Source organism: Macaca thibetana, chromosome 1 (assembly GCF_024542745.1).
Source record: "Macaca thibetana thibetana isolate TM-01 chromosome 1, ASM2454274v1, whole genome shotgun sequence".
In the NCBI taxonomy this organism is placed as follows: domain Eukaryota; kingdom Metazoa; phylum Chordata; class Mammalia; order Primates; family Cercopithecidae; genus Macaca; species Macaca thibetana.
Window position 1 is genome coordinate 176433383 of NC_065578.1, and position 24712 is coordinate 176458094.

General features: G+C 35.3%; 1 protein-coding gene across 1 annotated transcript in view; it reads right to left on the reverse strand.

Annotated features, from left to right (window-relative positions):
- PLA2G4A (phospholipase A2 group IVA) overlaps positions 1-24712 on the reverse strand; it is a 148032-nt gene that overhangs the window by 120087 nt on the left and 3233 nt on the right. The window contains exon 2 of the mRNA XM_050783287.1: positions 2916-3017. Within this exon, the coding sequence (XP_050639244.1) occupies positions 2916-2948 (33 nt within the window). The 5' untranslated portion in view covers positions 2949-3017. The remainder of the gene's footprint in view (positions 1-2915; positions 3018-24712) is intronic.

A 24712-nucleotide genomic window follows, 5' to 3' on the forward strand; every position in this document is an offset into this window, starting at 1 on the left:
AGAACCTGTCAGGGGGTGGGAGGTTGGGGGAGGAATAGCATTGGGAGAAATATCTAATGTGAATGATGAGTTGATGGGTGCAACAAACCAACATGGCACATGTATACCTATGTATCAAGGCACATGTATACCTATGTACCTGCATATTGTGCACATGTACCCTAGAACTTAAAGTATAATTTTTTAAAAATGTAAAAACTAAATACATATACTCTGCTGTGTTAAAAGAAGAAACTGAATGGCCGGTTCACCAGATCGTCTGACAAGACATGTGTGGGGGCTGCATGGCAGTCAGTAATAAGACCTGGTCAGATCAAGTAGAAGAGTGAAAGTCATTCAATATAATCATATTCTTTGAAATGTTTTGTGTTCCAACCATACTAAACTTCTTTCATTTCCTTGAATCGTGTACTATTATATCGCGCCTTCAGACTACTTCACATACGCTTATTTATTTTTTCCAATTCAGAAAAGTCATTTTCTCTCTCTTTAACTGACAAACTTCTTCTACTAACCTTCAGGTCTATGCTGATATGTTACTTCCCCTAGAAATCCTTTCCAGAAGGATTCCTGTTATTAATTCTTCCTGTTACATACTCTAGAGTCATCTTCATTGTCTCTTATCAGAGCCCTTACATTGTGGGCTTACATTATCTTATATTATGGTTATTATAAATAATTTTTTCATATTTTTCTGTTAAACATAAACAACCAGGAGTTCAAGACCAGTGTGGCCAACATGGCGAAACTCTGTCTCTATTAAAAATACAAAAATACTAGCCGAGCATGGTAGTGGATGCCTGTAATATCAGCTACAGGGGAGGCTGAAGCATGTGAATTACTTGAACCCGAGAGATGGAGGTTGCAGTGAGCTGTGATCACACTATAGCACTCCAGCTTGGGCAACAGAGTAAGACTCCATCTCAAAAAAAAAAAAAAAAAAAAAAAAAAAGCACAACTAATTGGAAAATACAGTTTGCAAATACCTTTACAATTACATTAAAACATCAAATATTAAAAAATACATCAAAAATATATATACACAAGATTTCTTAAGGAAAACTATAACACATTACTGAGATAATTAAAGATAAAAATAAGTAACATTTAGTTTTGGATGAAATTCATGGTTTGTTAATGGATTGGAAGACTCAATATTGTTATTATATTATCTCTTCTCTGTAGAATCATTACATTCCCAGCAATTTTGTGTGCATGTGTGTGTAAATTGGCAAAATGAATACGAAAATTATATGGAAATACAAAGAACTAAAACTAGACAGGATATTCTTGAAGAAGAAAAAAATTGGAGGATTTACGTTGCCATATATAAAGACACATTTTAAAGCTACACAAATTGGGATAGATCAGTATTGGGGCAAACTACAGAAATTAGGATAGATTGGCATTGGGGCAAACACAGACTATTTGACTAATAAAACAGAAAAGAAATGAAGTCACACATATATATTTGCCTGATTTATAGGAAATCACCATTGCCATTCAAAGAGAATATGATGGTTATCAGTAGACTAAAGAAATAGCTTATGACATATTCAAATAATGAAAAACCACATGGCAATGTAAAAGTGTGGAAGTGTGCTACTCACAACAACATGAATGAATCTCATAGACGCAATGTTGACTGCAGAAATGTATATTAAGGTCAAACATATGCAAAACTTACCCATGATAATAGAGGTAAAATATTGGCTACCTTTGAGGCAAGTTATTGACTAGAAGGTATATGAGCAAGTCTTTCTGGGTGCTTATAATCTGAGTGATGGTTTCGTGGGTGGAATACATTTTTATTCCAAATACATTTGTAAAAATTCACCAAGCTTAACAATTAAGATTTATGCACTTTATATATAGTATACCTCAATTTATTAAAAAGAAGAGAATCAGACAGAAAGAAGAGCTTTCTTAAGAAAACTGAGAAGTAACCAACAGCAAGGAACAGAACAAACAAAACCAGAAAAATCTGAGAAGAGTTTCAAGAAAATAGTAACGAGCAGCAGAGTTGGACAGAAGGAGTGAGGGGACTGAGGAGTTTATTGGATTTAACACCAGAGAGGCCAATTAATTAGACCTTTTTGTGAAGTGGAATGGCTGAGGCCAGATCAATGGTTCAAGTTATGAATGGAGGGGAAGAAGGCATTACAAATAATTATAATACATTAAACTTTTTATCTAAGGAGAGCAAGAAAGAGGATGATATCTAGAAATGGATGCAGAGTAAGAAAACAGCATTTTATTTCAAGTGAAAATGAGGCTATGGATTACTCCTTAAATATCGATAAAACCTGTATCTACTTCATATAAACCTGAGTTTCAAATGTTGAATTCAGCAAGGAAATCTCTCTTCTGTTTATTGACCAGAAAAGAGCATGTATACTTCCACTGGAGTTTGGAAAATTACGTACTAAAATATGAATTACTTAACTCTTTACTAAAACTAACCACCCATAGAAGAATTTATTTAAACATATCTAACTAAGGGAAAGTTTACAGAATTAATTGCCCTGAAAATGCAAACCAAAATATAGCCCTAAACTCAGAAATTCTTTTACTTTTATTCTTCTTTCCACCAAGTCATGCAAAGGGTGTAAACTATGCAGGCTGATGATCGCTAAGTGATAACATTTTTTATTGTTCCATTATTATTATGGATGTTTGGGTATTTTTTTCCTTTCAAGTTCCTCTTTTCTGGAAACTTACAGTAATAAAATGAAGAGATAAATTAGTTTTATTATGTTCCGTAGCCTTTTTGTATCACATTCAGTTCATATGACTTTAATAACAAATGCTGAAGTTGTCACAGTTTTACTTTACTAGCAAAGCCCGCAATACTCACACACAGAAACATATCAGTCCCCCTCCAAGAAAGAATTCATAAACAGTGAATGACTTACTATAATGTGCTGGTAAGGATCTATAAATGACATTTTGGTTTCAATTACAGGAAATGTTTTCACACTTCAAAGTCTTCTTTGGCACTCTAGCGTCTTTAAAACCTACAAAACAAACAATCACTATTGTTAAGCTTCCTCTTGGATGCAGTTCTAAGATTTAAACAATTATGAGTATGCGTCTTAGGAAGAAAAAGTCTATCCAAGGACACTAGATAGGTTGAGTTCCCCGTGTATACAAATGGGTTTCACACATAACTTAGGGAAAAGGTAAAATGTGTTTTGATGATACTGTTTACTTTCCATATTTACTTGTTCAAATTTATACTGTGAATAATTATTAGGAAACTACGGGGCTTGTGTTGCTTTTCATTTGCCAAGTATTTTATGAGAAATATGTTGAAATTATGGAAACTTAAAATTATTTTTGTACTGTTTATATTATAATTAAGCCACATGTCATTGTTTCCTCAGTAGGGTCAGCATTATACAAATTCACAATAAAAAAGAAAGATTTTTTCCCTTAACTATTTATTAGGAATTACAAAAGTACATTCATGTTGAATTTGAACTTTAGTAATGACATTTTTAAAGAAATGTTTGTTCATTTGAAAACACCAGTTTAATTTGGAAGCAGTTAAATAAAAATATTTTCATGGAAAAATACTCTGTATACTTTCCTTTATTCTTCTACAATTACTCTTTGTTATTTAAAATCAAATAAAAAACTATTTAATGAATGAACATCTTAGCTATTCCATTATACCAAGTCTTTGAAATTTCATAAAACAACACGTACTTATATTTCAGCATTCTATAAGTTACATCTAATTTGGAATACCTTTTCAAATATCTTTATTGTTTATCTTTAGTATGTAAATTCTAAAATGTTTTTATTTCAAAATAAATCAAATTTGTTTTAAATTGTTAACGATCTCTCTTTTTAAACATTAACTTTTAAAAAATTATAAAAATGATTCCTGCTCATTGTCACAAACAAAAACTGCTGAAGTGAACAAAGAATAAAGTGTAATCACCATTTTCATTATGATGTGTATCTTTCCAGGCTGTTTCACTGCTTTTTCATAATACTTAAAGCAATAGGAAAAGAGAGGATTTGAAATGTTTTTTTTAAAAAATGGGATCTTCTAATACACCCTTGAGTTTTTAAACTCAGTTTCTTCATTATATTTGGTTGTAAAAAATATGAAGCAATATTATATGAATGGTAAAAATCACCCATGGTTCTCTATTTAATAATTATAAAAAATAAAGATCCCCCCATTCTTCATTCTGGTCTATCAATCATCATTATTTATACCAACAAGAAAAAAAAATGTTTTTAAAGTAAAACATCTATTTACTTTCATCACTTACTTCTTAAGCTCCTAAAGTACAAGTATTTTTATCTTATCATGCATATTCATCAGGCTGAAAATGTATACAGCATTTTAAATCAACTTTTTACATAAAAATGAGACCAAACTATAAATCTAATTTATCATAATACATTACTATAATCTTGGTTTCGCATTTTCTTATTTTAAACCTAGTAGAAAAGTTTGCTGATAACATTAACCAATTATAAACTGCTTTAGTGCCATAGTTTGATCATTTGCTCCAAAAGTCATGTTGAAATTTAATTGCCAATGTGATGGTATTGGGAGGTGGGGCCTTTGAGAGGTGATTAGACGAGGAGGGTTTCACCCTCATGGGTGGGTTTAACACCTTTTTAAAGGGGCTCATGGAATGGGCTCTCTCTCTTAGCCCTTTTGCCTTCTGCCATATTTTAGATCCAGCCTTCCTCTCCTCTGGACAATGGCTATCTAAAAGAATAGCCTCACCAGGCACCAAAACTGCTGGCTCCTTGGCCTTGGACTTTCCAAAACTGTAAGCCAATAAATTTATTCACTTTATTAATTACCCAGTGGGTCATGTTCTGTTATAGCAGCAGAAAGCAGACTAAGGCACTCAGCTTTCACATTTCTGTTATTTTGGTTGACCTAGCTGCTATTGTCAATAACTTTCAGGATTTTATTCCAATATCATCTTTTCAGTGAAGTCTTCCCTGACCTATTATTTAAAACTGGCAAAACCCCTGCTTTCTTGCTTTTTGGCCACCTAATATCCACTTATGTAGTTTTTGTTGTGTTTATCTGTCTCTTCTCCCTTCTTCATTAGAATATAAATTCTATGAAGGCAGGTTTTTTGTGTGTTTCATTCATTGTGAAATTCCCAGTCCCTATGTAGGCACACGTGGGCACTTAATACGTATTTGTTAGATAATGAATGAATGATAGGCTATATGTATACATGTAAAAGGGATAATTTTCAAGCCCAGTTACACTAAAACATTTTGCTCAAGTCAAGAGATGTTCATTTTCTATTTATCCATAAGTTGTATTACCCTCATCCCTCATTTTCTATTCTACTATACTATCTTACACTGTTAATCAATACTGATATGAATTTCTTTTACCTCTTATTATTTTTCCCTAGTTAACTACATATTACAAACATGATTATCCATTTACTACTATACTGTACTGTGCCTTTGATTAGGCTCTAAGTATTTTTGAAACTATATTTTATCTTTAAAGGATGACATAAAACAATGCAGGCAAAACTACAAAAGAGTAATTTGTACTCTGGTATTTATACTTAAATTTATAAGACAAGAAATATATATCTATATTGAGTGATATGATCCTTACAATTCAGCACTTCCCATTATCAGCATTTTCTGTGCTATTTCTATTACAACATTTTTAAAGTGATCAGCAATGACTTTCTACTAATATGACTGATGTTTTCATGCCAACTAAATTCAAAGTATGGGAACTACATCCGTTCCCAAGTCAGAATCCAGCTAATACTCTAGAGCTCTGGGTGGAACATATTTTTGTGGATGATATAATATAAAATCATGTGCCTCATTTTCATCTTTACCATCCATATTTCCCTCATATCATTTTCCCTCAGAAGTGAAATAACTTCTTAATATGAAGTGTTCTATGCATATGATGGTCCACATAAAGCTACTAGGCCCAAGAGCATAAGACCTTTAGATTTGCTGCAGTAGTGGTAATTCCTGAGAGGTTATGTCCTCCCTCTCCAGAAGCTGAAATGTCTATGTAGGACAATGCCAGGGCAGTACTATCAGGGATTCAAAGGATGAAGGAAAGCCAGTTATTTTCTTTATTGAAGCAGCATAATTTGGTGAAAACACCATTGGATATGGGATGCAGAATAACCTTAATTCAAGCTCCAGTTTCATATTCTAAGACCCAGGTTACTTGCTTGCAATGTGAATAACACTACTGTGAAAGGTATCTAGCCCATAATAAATATTCAATGCATATGATTCGCTTTTAAGATAAAGATTACATAGACTTATCACTAATAACATTATATATTTACTTGAAAGATGCACTATCTGTTGTAATTATTGTTGTGATAGTAGAAAATAAGAATTTTTTTATATATTTGTCACTTACAAATAAATATCTACAATAGAATTAATTACATAGACTTATCACTAATAACATTATATATTTACTTGAAAGATGCACTATCTGTGGTAATTATTGTTGTGACAGTAGAAAATCAGAAATTTTTTATATATTTGTCACTTACAAATAAGTATCTACAATAGACCTTGTGTTATGTAAGGTGCTTGGGAGCAAAACAAAGATGAATCAGACAGGTGTATAGCATGAAACTCTGTGGCCCTATAGACTTTATACTTGACACTCTCCATAGTGGAACCTCAAAAATTAAGCAAGATTCTGGTAGTTATTCTCACCAAAGTTTTCTGTGTTAAAAACTGTAATAATGAGAATGGCATAGCAGAAGAGCATCTGCTTGGACTTACAGCCATTCCATTCACAAACAGTAGCTTCATACGAGATATTTTGTTCATTCAACAAACACATCTTTGCTATCTACCTAGTCTATAGTAGGCACTTGGGAAACAATAGTGAATAACACATAGTTCTTACTTTGTAGAAACAAAATGAGACAATCTAGGGGTAGCAATAAATGCAGCCTACCCTGATTTTTCATGCATACATGTTGCTAAAAGTAGTAACACTTTTTATTATGATTAATGTCTCCAATTGGAAGGAAATCTTGAAATCTATTCTCCTGGGAAAATATCATCAATGAGTTTCTATTCTCTTAGTAGAAAAGTCAGAAATCCTTAACATGGTCTACAATGGTGGCTCTTACACCTATTTACTGCAAACCAAAACAGAGAAAACTTTGCATACCACAATATAATACATAAATATATACACAGACAAATATTTAAAATATAGAAGTAAGTTTCATGTGATACTTTTACTAAGTACAATGTACTCTGATTTTAGTCTAATACTTTTGTTTAAATGCTGGTAACAGCCCACTGAATTGATTTCATGACTCACTAATAGCAATTTGAAGAATACTAGTGCAAAAGATTGCAAAATTGAATTTCTGTCTACTTCCTCAACCCCACACCACTACTCTCTCTTTTGCTTTCTATGCTAAAGCCATACTGGTTTTCTTTCCCTCAAATGTGTCAAGCTCTTTCCCACTCAAGGCTGTAACTTATCTCTTCTATTCATTCATTTAGTCAACAAATATTTAAGGCATAACTACCATGTGTCAAACATTGTTCAAGGGACTAGAGAGGTAAAAGTGAGGAGCTAGATACATTCCCTTCCCTCTTGGAGATTCCATCTCTAGAAAACAATCAGAAAACAAGGAATCCAAAAAATAAAAGAAACAATGGGAAATAGAGTTGTATAAAATTATGGAAACAGGTAAAAGGCAGGAACAAAGAGTAATTGAGGCTGAGCCCTAAAAAGGAGCTAGCCATACAGAGTGAGGAGACAGTGGGTTTAGAATATAATGTTCCAGGCAGGCAGTATGAGGAACTGAGAGAAGACACGTGGCTGATGAATGGTGAGCAAATGTGAAAGTGGCTTATGATGAGGTTGGAAATATAGGCAGTGGTAGATCATGTTGAACCTCTTAGGCAACTACCGTTTACCTAGCTAAATCTGACCCATTCTCCAGGATTCAGTTTCAACGTCACTTCCACAGAGAGCCCTTCCGTGACCTTCAAGTATATTTGGTCTGCCTGCTGCTGGTTCCGTGTGTTCTCTGGACTCCTCCTTCAGGCCTTTCAATCCACTCACGCAACGTCTGCCTTTTCTGGGAGAACTAAAGATTCATTAAGTCAGTGGTCATATTTATCTTATTAATAGAGACATCCCTAGTGCCTAAAACTATGCCTAAAATATAGTCGGTTCAGAATAAAGATTTGCCCAATGGATGGATGGATATTATTCAAAGTAGTGCCAGGTTGATGCACGAAGAAAATCCACAGAATAGTGCCACACCCACTTGTGATGTTTCTCTTTCTTATTCCTAACAATTCTTAATGTCAAATGATGTTAAATTCGCTCTCTACTTGTTTTAAAAAAAGCAGAACAAGTGAGATTCCAGAGAGGGTGAAATTAGTACTCAAAATGTTTAGAGGAAATCTGTTGCTGGGATCCAAAGTTTAATGTCAGTAATTTTATTTCCTCTTCTCATGTCCAGCAACTTCATTCATAACCACTCTGTTCACCACCTATTATCCACTACTGTATCCTACAACAAGACTTGGATAGAGACTCTCCTGATATTAAATCCAAAGCGAATATGCTTAAGATAGCTAACTGTCCAAGTCTAGTTTCTCTCTCTCCCTTCTCTGCCCCCTTTCTCTCTCTCTCTGTGTGTGTGTGTGTGTGTGTGTGAGTGTGTGTATGTGTAAAACCACTAGGTTAAGAACTACAAGATAACTAGAGAGTAAACAAACATGACTCATGGCATTTAATCTCAAAGCAACTTTCTTTTGTTCTTTGATTCTATTCAGGGCTAACTCTCCTCCTACCTTGAAGAAACCTCAGGCAGCCTCAGAACTTTTCTGTTGACTTGAATACGAAAAGAAGAAAAGAAAAAGGAAAAGAGGAAAAGAAATAGCCCAGACACTGCAGACACTGAAATGCTGGGTTCGTTGAGTTAAAGTCTCTCTCCTGCTCAAGGTAGAGCTTGTTGCAGAAGAAAGGGGGTGAGGTCATTGACTTCTCCCTTCCCCTGCCTACGGTCGAACTCTCCCAAGCTTGACGACTCTGGTTTTTAAATCCTTATAGTTGGAAAAGGATGCACAGAGAGTGAGAATAGGGGCAAGAAAAATATTACTTCGGCAGTACTTTTATAAGCTGGTTTTGTGATCTCTTGGCTTGGTACATGTTAAAGCTGAGTCTTTCTTTCATAGATGCTTTTTGTGGATTCTTCTGAGATTCTCTGTTTTTGAGGTTTCTTCCTGTGTTCCCTGACATGCAAATGCATCTCTACTCCAGCTGGGGGCTTGTGTGTTTTTCCACAGCCCTAGTGCATCCTGTGGTCCACTTCCAGTTTTCTTTTTCTGAGGTTCTTTCATTCTACCAGGCAAATGCCTTGTATAGAATTTAAGACTTCTTCCCAAGGTTCTCTTTAGTCCATGGACAATACTCACACATGTTTTCTTTCTTCCAGCAAACCCTGAGAATGCAATTACTTCCTAAATGAAACTGTCTATTCTGCTACTTGTGTCCTTTATATTTCCCAAGCATGACTAGGCACCAGCCTACTGCAGAAGACAAATGTTAAACCCTCTGACGAGTGTTCTCAGTGGTCCCCTTAAGGCCCTCTCTTGATTGGTGATTAGTAGGCATATTCCTCTCCAGATCTCTGCCCCAAGGGAAGAGGGGCTGTACTCATAGCAGTGTTTTCCAAAACAAAACAACAAAAAAACTCTTCTGAAGCTCTTACCACATCTCTACTATTTCAATGCTTTTATAACAGTGAAGTGGGTAAGTTTTATATATTATATAAATGTCCTTGTCCATCTGCTTTCTTTAAAACATAAAGAGTAGGCTGTTTCACTATCCATGTTAGTAGTGTATATCTTAAATCTTACGGCTTAAGGTCTTGGCCAAAGCTTCCACTTTAAAGTCCAATATATAGGTGAACCGACTTACAAAATGACAGAACGAGGAACGTGGCAAATCCTCTCCCAGAAAAACAAACACATTGACAAAACTGGGCAGAATTATCACAAACAACAATACATACACACACACACACACACACACACACACACACATATGAAAACAATAGCACAAAAAAAGGGAGATGGGATAGAGGTATACTGGATCAAGGAAATGACACCAGATCATTATTGAACCTATAGAAAGAAATACAGGGTACCAGTAAATAAGCTCTTTCATACTTTCAAATATCAGATCAGTTATTTACCATTTCTCTGAAGCCTTTTCTATTTAACAGTAACAGTAAATATGTAGGTTAATATAAAATATTCTATATTATATTCTTCAAATATAAATATATAGAGATTAATATAAAATATTCTATAAACATTTCCTTTTCTTCTCTCAACTTCTTCAAAAGACATAGCATTTACACAGCAATAAATTATAATCCTATCTAATGTATACAACAATAATAGCAAAAAGGAGGAGTGATCAGGGACTAGAACTACACTGCAGAAAAGTTTTTGTATTTTACTGGAATAAAGATATTATTGATATGAAGTAGACTATAACAAATTAAGGCATATAGTTTAATTCCTAGAGCAACCACTAAGAAAATAACTCAAAAATATAGTTAAAATATCAATAAAGGAACTAAAATGGGCCACGACAAAATAGCTATTTAATGTAAGGAACAGAAGAATTTAAAAAAGAGACATGGAAAACAGCAAAATGGAAGACGAACATCTAATCATGCTTCCAATAACATTAAATGTGAGTGATGTAACATTCCAATCAAAAACTAGAGGTTGTCACACTGGATAAAATTGAATGTATATAAAAGACTAATGGAATCCAAATAAGGTTTGTAGTTTAATTAATAGCATTGTACCAATGTCAGTTTCCTGGTGTTGATAATGTACTATGGTTGTCAGATGTTACACTAGGGAAAGCTAAATGAAGGGTACATGAGAACCCTGTAATATTTTTGTAATTTCTTATCTTAAATTATTCCAAAATACAGTTTACTTTAAAAATTTAATACATGTGAACAGATCTAATATATATTTATAAATTTTATTACACAGTTATGTTCAAGGGAAGAAACAAAGACATCCTATGAAGAAATTACTGAAATACAATCACTTCCTTCGGGGTAAAATCACTAGCCATTACTGTCAGGCAGTGGCTGCATTTTCCATTCCAGTTAGGAATAGGCACCCGTGCTTTTTTGTTTTTGTTTTTGTTTTTTTCTCTCTCTCTGTAACTGTTAATAGTAGCAGCAGATATTTTAGGTTTCTGCAAAATTAAGGCATTTCTGTCCAACTAACCACATGAAACAGTAGGAAAATGTCTTTTGTCCCAGAATTAGCTCAGTTCTGGAAACCTTATTGTAACTAGTTTGCACAACCACTCTCATGAATACTCCTAAAATAGCAGGGTTTCTGTTCCTTTGTTTCTTATAACTAAGCTAAATAACCAGTCTTGGTGAGTATACACAGTCTCTTAAGTCTGAAGTAAGAGATATGCAATTCACAAGGTTTTTTTCTCTTTCTTTTTTTGCTTTCCCTGCCCTGTAATTAGAAACTTTCAGAACATGAATGAGAGGGAAATTTGGATAGACTTTTCAACAGATATTTCCCTATGCAATGTAACTGTTGGCATTCGATGAAAGTTTAATAGTGTGTGATCTTTCCAAAACTTTTAGTCATGTTGTCAAGGCAAGATAGACTTCTCAGGAAAATGAACAGAAACAAAAACCCAGACTAGAGTGTTTTGTCACTTCTCTCTCTGTGTACAGTGATATGACAAGAGGAAAAGGAGGGGATATTATTAGGGTTGTGGCATCTGGAGGAAAGAGGGATAGGATGCAAAAGATTCTTTTCGCTTTCCCTCCAACTCATTGTATATACATGTGGAGATATTAAAAAGTTCAGCATTTAAGTGGCAGCAACTTCTTGACTGCAGCCAGAATGACCCAAGTTCTAGATTGTCTCCTCCTTTCTCTATCTGCGGGATCCTGACTCTCAGTTTCCTTGTCTGTAAGTGGGGAAAATGGCCCTTAATCCTCACAGAGACAATGGGATGATGAAATAAGAAAATATATGTAAATCACCAAGCACAGTACCTAGAAGACCATAAATGTACAAAATAATCATTATTATTATTATTGTTTATGAAACTGGTGATGATTCCCTTCAAACTGCCTCAACTCGAACTGTTTCAACTCATGCACTTAAGTCATTAGTCATTTAATTCTATAGAGAGTTTTTTTTTTTTTTTTTTTTTTTTTTTGACAGAGTCTCATTCTGTTGCCCAGGATTGAGTGTAGTGCTATCTCAGCTCACTGCAACCTCCGCCTCCTGGGTTCAAGCAATTCTCATGCCTCAGTCTCCTGAGTAGCATGGACTACAGGCACCCACCATCATGCTCAGGTAATTTTTGTATTTTTAGTAGACACGGATTTTCACCATGTTGGCCAGGCTGATCTCAAACTCCTGACCTCAAGTGATCCACCCGCCTTGGCCTCCTAAAGTTGGGGGATTACAGTGTGATCAGGTGTGGCCTTGGCCTCCCAAAGTGGGGGGATTACAGGTGTGAGCCACCGCACCCAACCTCTATGGAGATTTCTAAGAAATTCAAGTAGGCAAATTTATTGAGCACCTTTTATAAAGACCAAGTACATTTTCATATACAGCAATAAATTTTTAATAGAAACACTGATGTTTTGATCCATTAATATTTTTAAAAGTAGAACATATTTGGACACTAACTTGTCTGCTGTCAAATTCAAAGCTTTCTCTATTACACTGGATATGGAAACATATTTTAAAAGCAAAGAGAGCATTATATTACTATGTTTCCATCATCATCATTCTTATAATGATACATAGTTACTAAGACATCACTAAAGTTTTAAGCTTTTAAATTAATTTCATGGTGCTTTTTTGGTAAACCAAGGCTATACAAAGAGTTTGATATCGCCAACCGTGACAAAGGAATAAAGAAACAATAGGAATTCAGATGGGTAAATGAGCTGCTTTATATTAAAAGTGTCTCTCAAACCATACTCCCAATTTACTACAGGAACACCTCCCTATTCCCAAAGAAATGTAAAAGCATGACTCCAGACACAAAGGCACAGAATAATTAACTGTGTCTGTTTCTTGAGCCTGGAACCCAATGGTATGGAATCTGCCACTAAGTCCCACAGTAGTAACAGGTGGTGCCATATGGCTGATATTCATACTGTTCCTTTTAAGATTTCCCTCTCCATTTGTATTCCTAAGTCACTGCTTCTTAATCTATCAAATTTGTATTCTTGAAAGCTCATTATAATTACATAGACAAGTATATATGAAATACCTACTAGAGTTTCAGAGAAGGTAGAGATTCTAGTGGTTTAAAGTAGAAACGGGGCTTCAGAGAAAATGGTAAGTAACTGATCTGACACTTGAAAACGTGAAAGAGCTTAGATCTATAGTAAGAGGAAGAGGAAACATTTCCTCTAGGAAAAGGCCACATTGGAGATACTCCATCCACCTCAGGCTCTCAACTGGTGCTGTCCTTACCCATACCTTCTCTGCAGGATCATGCCCGCCTGTCATTCAGGGTTCTGCATAAATTCACTCTCTAAAGTCAGTCATCTCTTAATGTATCTATTAGATTAGGTCCCTTGTACCTTTCCTTGAAATCTCTTATCACAATATTGTATACTAGACTACCATTATACATGTGTCGGTCTCCCATAGCTGGGAGCAGCACAAAGGAAGTTCTGTCTTCTCCCTGCATTCCTTTAGGGCCCAGAGTGATAATTCAATTACTATTGACTGAAGGATGAATAAGCAAACTGGGGAATTTGCATGATGTACTGGAGAAAACTGTCTAGATAATAAATGTGCTCTTGTCTTAAGAAACAATCAAGAGGAAGTAGATTACATTTATAGAATCTAGAATGTGAAACTGGAATATATCTTAGCAGTTGCTAATATGAATACTTAATTTTGAAAATCCACACTTGTTAAACATTTCCCAAGTACTTTAAGGATTTATATATATGATCTCATTTTTTTTTATAATAAGATAGGGATTATTATCACTAATTTTGAGATTAAAAACAAAACAGGTTTGGAAAGGTAAGTAATTTGTTTAACTGACAACGCAAACTAAGGCAGACTCCCACCACCAGTCTCTACCAAAGAATAACTGTCTCAGGAAGAATAAGAAAGTTTCCAGGTCATCTGGGTTAACACGGGCTGAGCTGGCCCTAGAATCCTCTTTCTACGTCATTTTTTTCACTCTACAAAAGACCCTGAAGCACATGCAGAGTTTCTGAGAAATTATACAATAAGCAATAGATTTATTCGCGTCTTAGCAGGGAGGTGGCATGATGAAAGTGGCACTTTGTGTTAGTTTACGAGGGTTGCCATAACAAAGTATCACGGACCGAGTGGCTTAAACAATGGGAATTTATTTTCTCACAGTTCTCAAGGTTGGAAGTCCAAGATCAAAGTTTGGCAGCTTTGGTTTCTCCTGAGACCTCTCTCCTGGGCTTGCAGATAGGGGTGTTTCGCTGTGTCCTCACATGTTCTTTCCTCTGTGCACAGAGGCCCCTGGTGTCTCTGTGTGTGTTCAAATTCCCTCTTCTTTTAAGGACACTAGTCACATTGGATTAGGACATGTCCCTAACAGCCTCATTTCAATTAAATGCCCTCTTTAAAGGCCTTATCCCCAAATACTTCTACATTCTGAGGTATTGGGATTTAGGGTCCAATGTATGCATTTGGGGGGGGGGGCATATTTCAGCCCATGACATGTTTTAATGACATAAACATAGCAGCTAAAGCAGCATACAATTGTTAGTGGAGAAAACTGGTGCTGGAGGAGGGAGGAGAAAATCGGCCAGAGAAGTCCAGATGTGATATAAGATACAATATGCGGCTGGGGGCAGTGGCTCATGCCTGTAATCCTAGCACTTTGGGAGGCCGAAGCGGGTGGATTGTCTGATCTCAGGAGTTCAAGACCAGCCTGGGCAACACGGTGAAACCCTGTCTCTACTAAAATACAAAAAATTAGCTGGGCGTGGTGGTGGGCACCTGTAATCCCAGCTACTCGGGAGGCTGAGGCAGGAGAATTGCTTGAACCCGAGGCAGAGGTTGCAGTGAGCCGAGATTGCACCACTGCCCTTCAGCTTGGGCAACAGAGCAAGACTCCATCTCAAAAAAAAAAACAAAAACAAAAGATATGATATGCATCTCAACTAGGATGGTGAAGATTATAAAGGAGAGAGCACAGCTCCTTTAAGATGGAGCAGCTACCCTCATCTGATTATTTAAAAAGCTCCCCACAGCCCCTCACCAACATATACATACACACATTCTACATAAACGAAGCATAAGGATAACATCTAACCACTTCACATTTGGGAAGTACTAATCCAGATAAACCTGTCCATCTTAAGGATCAGGAAACTGGCCAGCCCAGTTTCACATAGTGCATTACAAACAAAGCAAGAATGTCTCCTCACTCCCAAGCCAGTGTTCTAGCTTTCATTCCTTGACCACTCTGGTTTGCTGTTATTTTCCATTCTTTCACCTCTTGGTGGTCAAAAACAAGTGGCCATTCTGGCCATATTTTAGGGTCAAGAAATTTTGAGGAAGGAGGAAATATTCATAATCACCACCTAGAAAGTACTTCATTGTACAAATTTGTAAGCTGAGGCCTCAAGATATAAATAAACCTCACCAAGTTACCCAGTAAGGAGAACAGCTGAAACTGAACATACCTCTTCATTTTCAACCAAGTACTCTTTCTTTATACCCTACTGGCATCCTCATTGCCCCATCTTATCCCCCACACGCACTGGGGCTAAAAAGGAAATATAGCCAAATATTAAAATAACATATATATAGTTTCAGTTTGGCTAAAATCTTAAGTTACCAAGTTATAATTTGGAAGGACAGAGTAGATCCAAGATATGAATGTGAGGAAAACAAATAACTGAATTTCTCCTTGGGATTGGTCCAATAAAGCTGAAGAAGAATCATTTTCATCCTTTGTAATTTTCTAGGTTTGAATCATAGTTATAAATTGTTTATTTTCAAATATTAGATTGTTTAAAAAATTCCTTTTCCCACACAGACCATTATGGAATAATATCACATTGATAGGTGTTAAATATATGATGTGCATTTTCAGAAAATATAGAAGGATAATGTTCTGCCTTCTACTTAAGAGAAACTGACAATGGTGATGTACTTATTGTTAACACGTTATATGTAACAATGTGGCACAAAATGCTAGGAAAAGAAGTGTGTTTTGACAACAGCATTACTTCTACAGCTTTTCTCTCTAGACTGGACGTTTTGCAAATATGCTCCCCAAGGTAGTATTTGTGTTTTGTTGAGGGTTCCACTCCCTCTTTAATTGCTGCCTTTTTAAAGTGACAGAGTCTGTCAAGGTTTCCACAGCAAGGAAAGCCATATCTTTTTTCTAAGGTAAACAGTTCAGGGAAAACACCCAGGGAAAACCATCAAACTGGCTTAAACGTTTAATAAGAACCATTTTATTACTGGATACAATCATCAGCATTCATGGCTTGCTTTGCTTTTCAATGAATGCCATGACTATTTTAGGCAGCTGGTGAGATTGATCTGACAGTTTAAAATATGGAATTACTATGATCTTTAAAAGGAATAAATTGATGATAAACTATATCATCAGGAGTTGTGGAAGCACAGAAGGGTGTACACCTGCTTCCAGGTGTTACTGTAAAGTTCGACCACTAAATGCAAGACCAGCATTCTACAATTCCTGAACTGGGTAACTTGTAATAGGAATTCAGCGTTACCATTTTCTTCTCAGATCATAAGAAGTTTTAGAAATGTTATTTAGACACTGTGATGGTAATTCACTTTTGGAAAAAAACAAGAAACCTAGTATTTTGCAGGATTAAGAACTCTGTAAATAGAGTGTATGCATTTGAGAGGAGTAGACTTGGGGGCTTTTAATGTTTTTTTGTGCCATGGACCCCTTTGGCAATCTAGTGAAGCCTAGGGACCACTTTATAGAGTATAACAGTATTATATTGGTTTATAAAGAAAGCTAATTATTGCCCAGGCAAGGTGGTGGGCACCTGTAATCCCACCTACTCAGGGGATTACAGGAGAGGCAGAAGAATTGCTTGAACTTGGGAGGCAGAGGTTGCAGTGAGCCAAGATCGCACCACTGAGCTCCAGCCTGGGCAACAGAGTGAGACTCCATCTCAAAAAAAAAAAAAAAAAAAAAAAGCCAATTATGTTGAAATACATGTATCCATGGCAGTCTGCAGACCCTTTAAATAACATTTATGTGTACATTGGAGCATTGCAGCACATGTTTTCCCCTTCTACTTCTGTGGGTTACTACCACATAGTTCCAGAGTTTCATGGAAAATTTTTGAGGAGGGAGGAACGTACATTACTATAAAGAGTAAAATGATGATAGGAAATTTTAAGTTCTTTTTGTACTACCTACTTCTGCTTGCACCATAATGAACGTGCAGCACATCCTGAATATTTAGGGGTTACATATAATAAACTCAGGTTGAAATGAACTGAAAGTGCTGTCATTTGCTTCAAAATGAAATTTATATTGCCTCTAGCTTTGAGTAACAAGCTGGAGAACTGTGCCAAAAGTACATTAGTAAAATCAATAAGCAGGTTTCAGTTGAGCTTCTGCAGATGAGATATAATGCCTCAATGGGTCCTTGGGAAAATGTGAAATTAACCAAACCAATATTATACTCTCCCCTTCATTTTGCCAATGAGAAATTGGACAGGAGGAAGTTAGACAACTGCAGCTAAACCATAGCCTGACAAATATGGGCAGACTAGGAATAAAGTGCAGAATGACTTTCCACTTCATGACATGTCTCTGGGAGGTAGGGAGAAAAGGAGGAAAAAGAAGCAGCTAGTTAGTGTCAGGCAGAGAAGTAAATGAAGGGCACAGCCATAAGCAATCTCAAGTCCATCTGACCACAAAAAGCATCCTCTCTTCTCACCATGCTGCCTGATTGACCCACACAGACTCACTGCTTCCATCCATGGAGGAGCCTGGCCTTCATTTGTGTAAAACTAAATCATTTTTATGTGAAGAGGATTTATGAGACATGGCTAATGATTTTTAAATTTTAAAATGGTTTTTTTAACTTTGAGGAAATATGAGTCAATAGCTCAATAATATTATTTTAGTCATTGAAAAGATACCATTTCGATTATGGTAACCAGCTATTCTCTAAAACTCTAAGATTTGGAAAAGAAAAGGAAGTGACTCTTAGATGCAAAATGAAAGATTTATGTCAAGGTGAAGAAATACATCCTGAGAGCAGGGCTGTGAAAGATCCTCTTTTTGGATGGTCTATTATTATCACAAAATGTTTTACACATCCTTACACTGTAGAATTCTAATGACTCAAAGTCTATAAACCCTTATCTTAGGGAGCACAAAGACCAAGGAGTGTGCTACAACTCAGAAACAAGTACTTAGCTAGGAGTCCAATAAAGGCAGAGAAAAAAAGAGTTAATCATTCAGAACTTCAAAGGACAACAGCAATAGGTCTACCAACTAAAACATGAAGAAAAAGAGGTTCCAGAATGATGGCTCCTGGAACAGATAACTGGGTTTCACTGAAGTGTACAATCAGGCCTAGCAACTGGCAAGGTAATGAATCCAAGACTTTGGAAAGAACAAAGGCTCAATTCCCACCTACTAGAGCTGGAAATCAGCCAGTTTTGGACTACTCCCTAGTAGTCACTAATTACCTTAGATAAAGGATCTCTGTTCTACAGACTCATTCATTTTTATGAATTTTTGTTTAGGTTTGGTTTTGGTTTTGGTTGTTTTTATTTTGTTTTGCTTAGTCCACTGGTTATCCATTTTATGGATTACCACAATTTTTCTTTCCGTCTTTAAAACTCCCACTCTAGAGGAACCATCTAGCTTCTTTGCTCTTAGCATTTAAACATGTTGCAGAAAAACAACATACCCTGGAAGGCTAGTTTTAATTTAAGTCCATATTCTCAAAACCCACAGAGGCTCTCTACAATACAAGGCATCTTTCTAAGTTTCTTTAGTGGACTGGTATTCCCACCGGAAAGAGTCACTTTATTCCCTTCTCTCACTCAAGTTTCTCACCCCACCCCAACTCCCACTCCTAGCAGGCGACCTCATCTTCCTTCACTGAGAAAGCAGAAAGCATCAGAGGGAAGTTTCTCATCTTCCCACCATCAAATCTGCATATTCCCCTGCAGGTGCACTTGGGTCCCCTTCTCCTTATCACAAAGGAGGCAATGTTCCTCCTACTGTTACAGACCTGGCACCAGCCGTGGCTCTCTGGATGCAAAATCCCTCTCCTTAAGGAGAGATTTTGATGGTCATGTCTCTCTTTCCTGAATCATCAAATTTTACTTTCAACTGGATCTAACTGGCAAACTTGTTACAGTCTCTCTGTTGACTTCATATTCCTTTTCCCTGCTATGTCTCCATTTGGGTGCTGTGTTTCACTGACAGACTTCTCTAAAGGGTTATTTGCTCACCCTGTATCCAGGAGCCAGCTATCCTCGCCACGCATTCCTCCCATCCCATTTACGCTTCCTTCTTCTGTCTACCCCCACCACTCCTTTGAAACTGCACTAATCAGGATCATTCATGATCTCCAAATTTCCAAATGTAGCAATCACTTTTCTGTCCTCTTCTTATTCAACCTCTTTGTTTCCTCTGGAACCACTTTCCCTCCTTTGCTCCCATGACACCACCCTAATCCCTGGTTTTCCATCTAATTTTTTAGTTGCTTCTTTGCAGACTCATTGACAAGTGCCACTCTCTGCCTGGAACCCTAGCATGAGCCATGCCGTTCTCACTCCACTTACCACCTCCCATAGATGGCTTTTCATCCCTCACATCTGTGCTTCAATTCTGTGCCTCAGAGAGCCCTTCCCATTCTCCGCCTTCCCATGTTATTCTTTGTCATTGAAGCCCATTTGCTTCCTTTTTATAATTTATTATGTTTGTTTGTATACTTATTATCTGTCTCCACCAAGACAGAATGAACTATACCTGCTTTATTCACCCAGGTATGCCCTAAATGTAGCACAGTGCCTAGCATGTAGCTGTTATTAATTAAAACTGACTGAATTAGTGAAGGAATAAATGCATACTGCTCAGTGACCAACAATTCCTGATTGACATTAACATTTGAATTTCTTGAAACAGGAGGTAAAATTGGTAAGTGAAAATGAAGAGTACATATTATCTAAATAGCTTCATACAATACCTGTTCTCTTTCTAAGTATTAAAAAGTGCATTTTCCTACTCTTACAACTTTTCTAAGTATACTATATGTATTAATAAAATGGTATATAGAAATTATTTTTTCACAGAAACCTAAAATTTATATGAGAGCATTCTTTTCATTGTGATGATAAAAAGTGCTTGAAGATTCTTGTTATCTGTTTAAATTACATCCTAGATTAACAAATTGACCTGGTTGATTCATATCTTATGTACATATCAATATATAATAACAATTAATCAACATTAATTATTAAGGCATATTATATGTAATATATGGTGTATTGAATAATTAATGATTTACCTGAATTAATTAATATTGTTATTAATTATATTACTACATAGGGTATATATTAATACTAGGATATTAATCCATATAAATTAATATTTTATTAATTCTTATTAATACATAATATATTGATCAACCAAATCAAATTTGTCAACTTAAAACATATTTTAAACAGATTGTAAGAATTTCTGCAAACAGTGAATGAGTCTCACAAATTTGATTCTTTCTTTTATTGCTTTTCATTGACAACAGACGCATCATTACAGGCAGTAATAAAGATAAGAGGGAAAAATGCATGTAAATATTGTGAAGCTTTATATATATTAAATATAAATCTCTGGTTGTCACCAGTTCAAAAAGTAAGTACCAAGTAATAGATTATAAGTAAGCATCAAACAGCTTTCCAATTAAATATTTAATTTACCAAGAAGCCTCTTTTAAATTAGAATTGTTGCTGTGACAAATCTTCCTAAAATGGGTTAGTGGCATTGTCTTCTAAGAATCAAGGATATAACAGTATTTTAAAGCTATTATATGAACATATGTTACCATTGATCATTGAAAGGGAACTACCAAAATTTCCTAGTATTATCTCTTTGAGATCTAAGTTCATGACCTCAGCAAATTTTAAATTCATCCATGTCTTCTTCATGTCAGTTGAATGAAAAGGAAGTTGATAATCTGTTTGAGGTGTGTGGTAGACACAAAAGAGGATAATGGATATTAAGAAATCATAATTATAGATGCAGCAGTCTATACAGAATTATCTCATAACTGTGTGCATCTTTAGACACTTTTCTCTGATTGCTTTTCAATAAATTCTTACATAATTGCTCAAAATTACTTTTTTCAATACTTTCATAATATTGCACAAAATACATGTTTAAAAAAGTCCACAAAATGAATTTCCTTTTTGTTTCAATAAATAAAAAGCTAAAACCTGGAAAAAAACTTAAAACACCATTTATCTGCCTCGAGACTATCTCAGGCAGACACTGTCTCTTCTTATAGATCCAAGAATTCTGCAAAAATGCTTTTTTCCATAAGGGGTGAACATCCCAGTTTACTGCCTGTGTACTGCATTTAACTTGCTTATCCTGTCAAAACTGTGGGCATAAAAGTATGGGGCAAATAGAAGTGTGTCAATTTACTGAGTGAAATTCAGAAGCCATGTGCTGACCTAATGTTTCTAGTGGCACAGTTGCACCCAGCAGTCAAACCTGACCTAGTATGCATTATTTATTACCACACCATAGTATATATACTAAGTCAAGTGTATAACTAAGGTTGGGTTTTACCCCTGAGAAGGAGTATCTGCTTTATCATAAGCTACTGAATTATTTGGAAAATTAAAATAATAATGATTTTTTTGTCCAAATGATAAATCCAAGATCAGAGTAACCATCTAGATACAAATGCTTTATGCCAGCTGCCAGGTTTAATAAGAGCCAGAAAGAGCCATAGGTTCTGTAGGTTATACTTAGAAAATTCTAAGAAATTTCTCTACTACCAACCTGAAAACAAAACATTTGGTAAAAGCAGTACTTTTTACATAACTCATGAAATGTGTTCATTTTGTATTTTTAGATAAAATGTGATACATTTTATTTTCTTAAAGTAGCATACATACTACTGTACAAAATACTATATAATTCCAAAATTGCACAAGTTGCACAACCTCCTCTACTACATTAATCAGTAATCAAGTTATAAGGGCAGAACAATTGAGTTATTATGGAAACATGCACCAGGACAGTGGACTTCCTGGGCCTTCTCTTATAATTTTTCTGATGTTAACTCCAATAGAAAGAGTGTGACAACATCAAATAATACACATTAAAACTAAAAATATATACCAATATATTTAAACATTTAAATACATCAAAATAGAAATCATAAGGCAGATATTTAAAAAAAGAAAATAAAACATTTGACTTTTCAACAGCTCTTTTTCACAGCTGTAAAATATGGATAGTAATAACTGTACTGCTAACATACACAGTTATTGTGGAAATAAATAAACTTCATAACCAATCTCTTTATCAACCACAAAGCCTGTGAAAATAAAAAATACTGGGCCTCTGATTTTTTTCATACTAGATAATGAGAAAACAGCTTGTAAATTAAATAACAAAACAAAAAACCTAAGCAAGCATAAGCTGAGCATCATAAATACATGAGTTTTCTGTACTGTAGAAGAATACATATTATGGACATTTGTTTACTAATTCAAAGCACTCTGTTACCTAAAATACCAATTTTTTTTTTTTCTGAAGACTCCAGAAGTCAAGCAGATGAAGAGGAAGATTGAGGAAAACGGAACAGTTGATTCACAACTGCATATGCCAAAAAGGAATGGGAAGAAAAATGAGAGCCAATTTGGTCTATTATCTTCAATGGAGTGATGGCTAAACTCTGATGTTGATAACTTTCAGCATCAGGTGTCTGCTGAGTGTCTCTAAGCTCATTCGAATTCATTTAATAAGTGATTAGACTGGTAGGGTTAACTTTACAAATCTGCTTATGGTGAGCATTGAGTTGTTCATGCTTATTTCATTTTTTGTATAAGGAAAGGTAAACTGTATTTTCAAGGTATGTTGTAAGATTTGCACTAAGAATCACAAAGAATCAAAAAACTTAGAATCACATAGCAAGAGTAGCAAATATATAATGCATCCGTTTTTAACAGGCAAGTAATGGGTATCACAGGACCAGAATAACCTCTGCTCTATTTACTGTCTTCTTTGGAAAGAACCCCAGAACCAACCTTTTGGTTCCCCCAACTATTTATTGCCCTAATAGTCAAGTGGTAGAAGACAAAGAGTTGGCCAGAACTGAAGTTCATTTTCTCTAAATTGGTTGTTCACAACCAAGAATATTATTTTCCTCACAAAACGTTTTTTTAAATAAGAAACAAAATCTTGCTCTGTCACCCAGGCATGAATGCAGTGTGTGTCACAGCTCACTGCAGCCTCAGACTCCTGTGTTCAAATGATCCCCCTGCCTCAGCCTCCCAAATTGCTGGATTACAGGTGCATGCCACCATATCCAGCTGATTTTTTTCAAAATTTTTAATAAAATTTTAATTAATCTTGCTATGTTGACCAGGCTGGTCTCAAACTCGTGGGCTCAAGCCTGCCAAAGGGTTAGGACTACAGGTGTAAGCCACTGCCCCCAGCCTTACAAAACTTAAACAGTCATCACACCACCTTTCATCCTAACTATATCTTCTTTACATTATTCAAGCCAGGATGCCTCTGGGGCTGGGTTTTGGCCATTGTCTCTGAACCCTCTTCAGTTTTCCCATCGTTTGTAAACTATTAGTCTTTGAGAATAAAAAATAATTTGTTCTCATTTTTCTACATATTCTCATACATTTTTAAGGGAAAGGTTTCAGAAAACACTAAAATAACCCTCCAAAAATGAGAAAAACAATGTTTATAGAATTTCTACTTCCAGTTCAAAATTTCATCTATATTGTTAAGACTCTTAATATTCTTCAAAATTACTGAGGACCCCAAAAGGGCTATGATTATGTAAGTTATATCCATTGATATCTATCATATTTGAAATTAAAACAGAAAATTTTTAAAAATCACATTGAAAGAGGCAATTCACAAACATATAAGTGGCCACTATGAAAATTGCTCAACTTTGTTCAAGAAAGAAATGTAAATTTAAACAAGATACCATTTTCGTATAACAAGTATCCAAGTTGTTGGATTTGTTGTAGTTTGCTCTGTTTGATGATGGCACCCAGTATTGACATAGAAAACTCTACTCTCTTATATTGCTCATAAGTAGATACCATATTCCTCAAGAGCAAAATGTTAAAAATAATCATTAGCATTCCATGAGATTTTGCTAAGTATTTTAAAGAATCCTCAAAATACCCAATTATTATTGTTTCTATTTTACAGTTGAGAAGACAACATTTTAAGGAGATAACGTAATTGCATTACCGTCTCACAACCTGTAAGTAGTAAAATTTTTGTTAGAACCTAGAAAATAAACTTTTAAGAATCTACCATAAGGAAATAAACAAAAATATATGCAAACATCTATATAAAAGGATCTAGATGAAAATATTATTTATAATAGTAGAAAATTGTTATCAA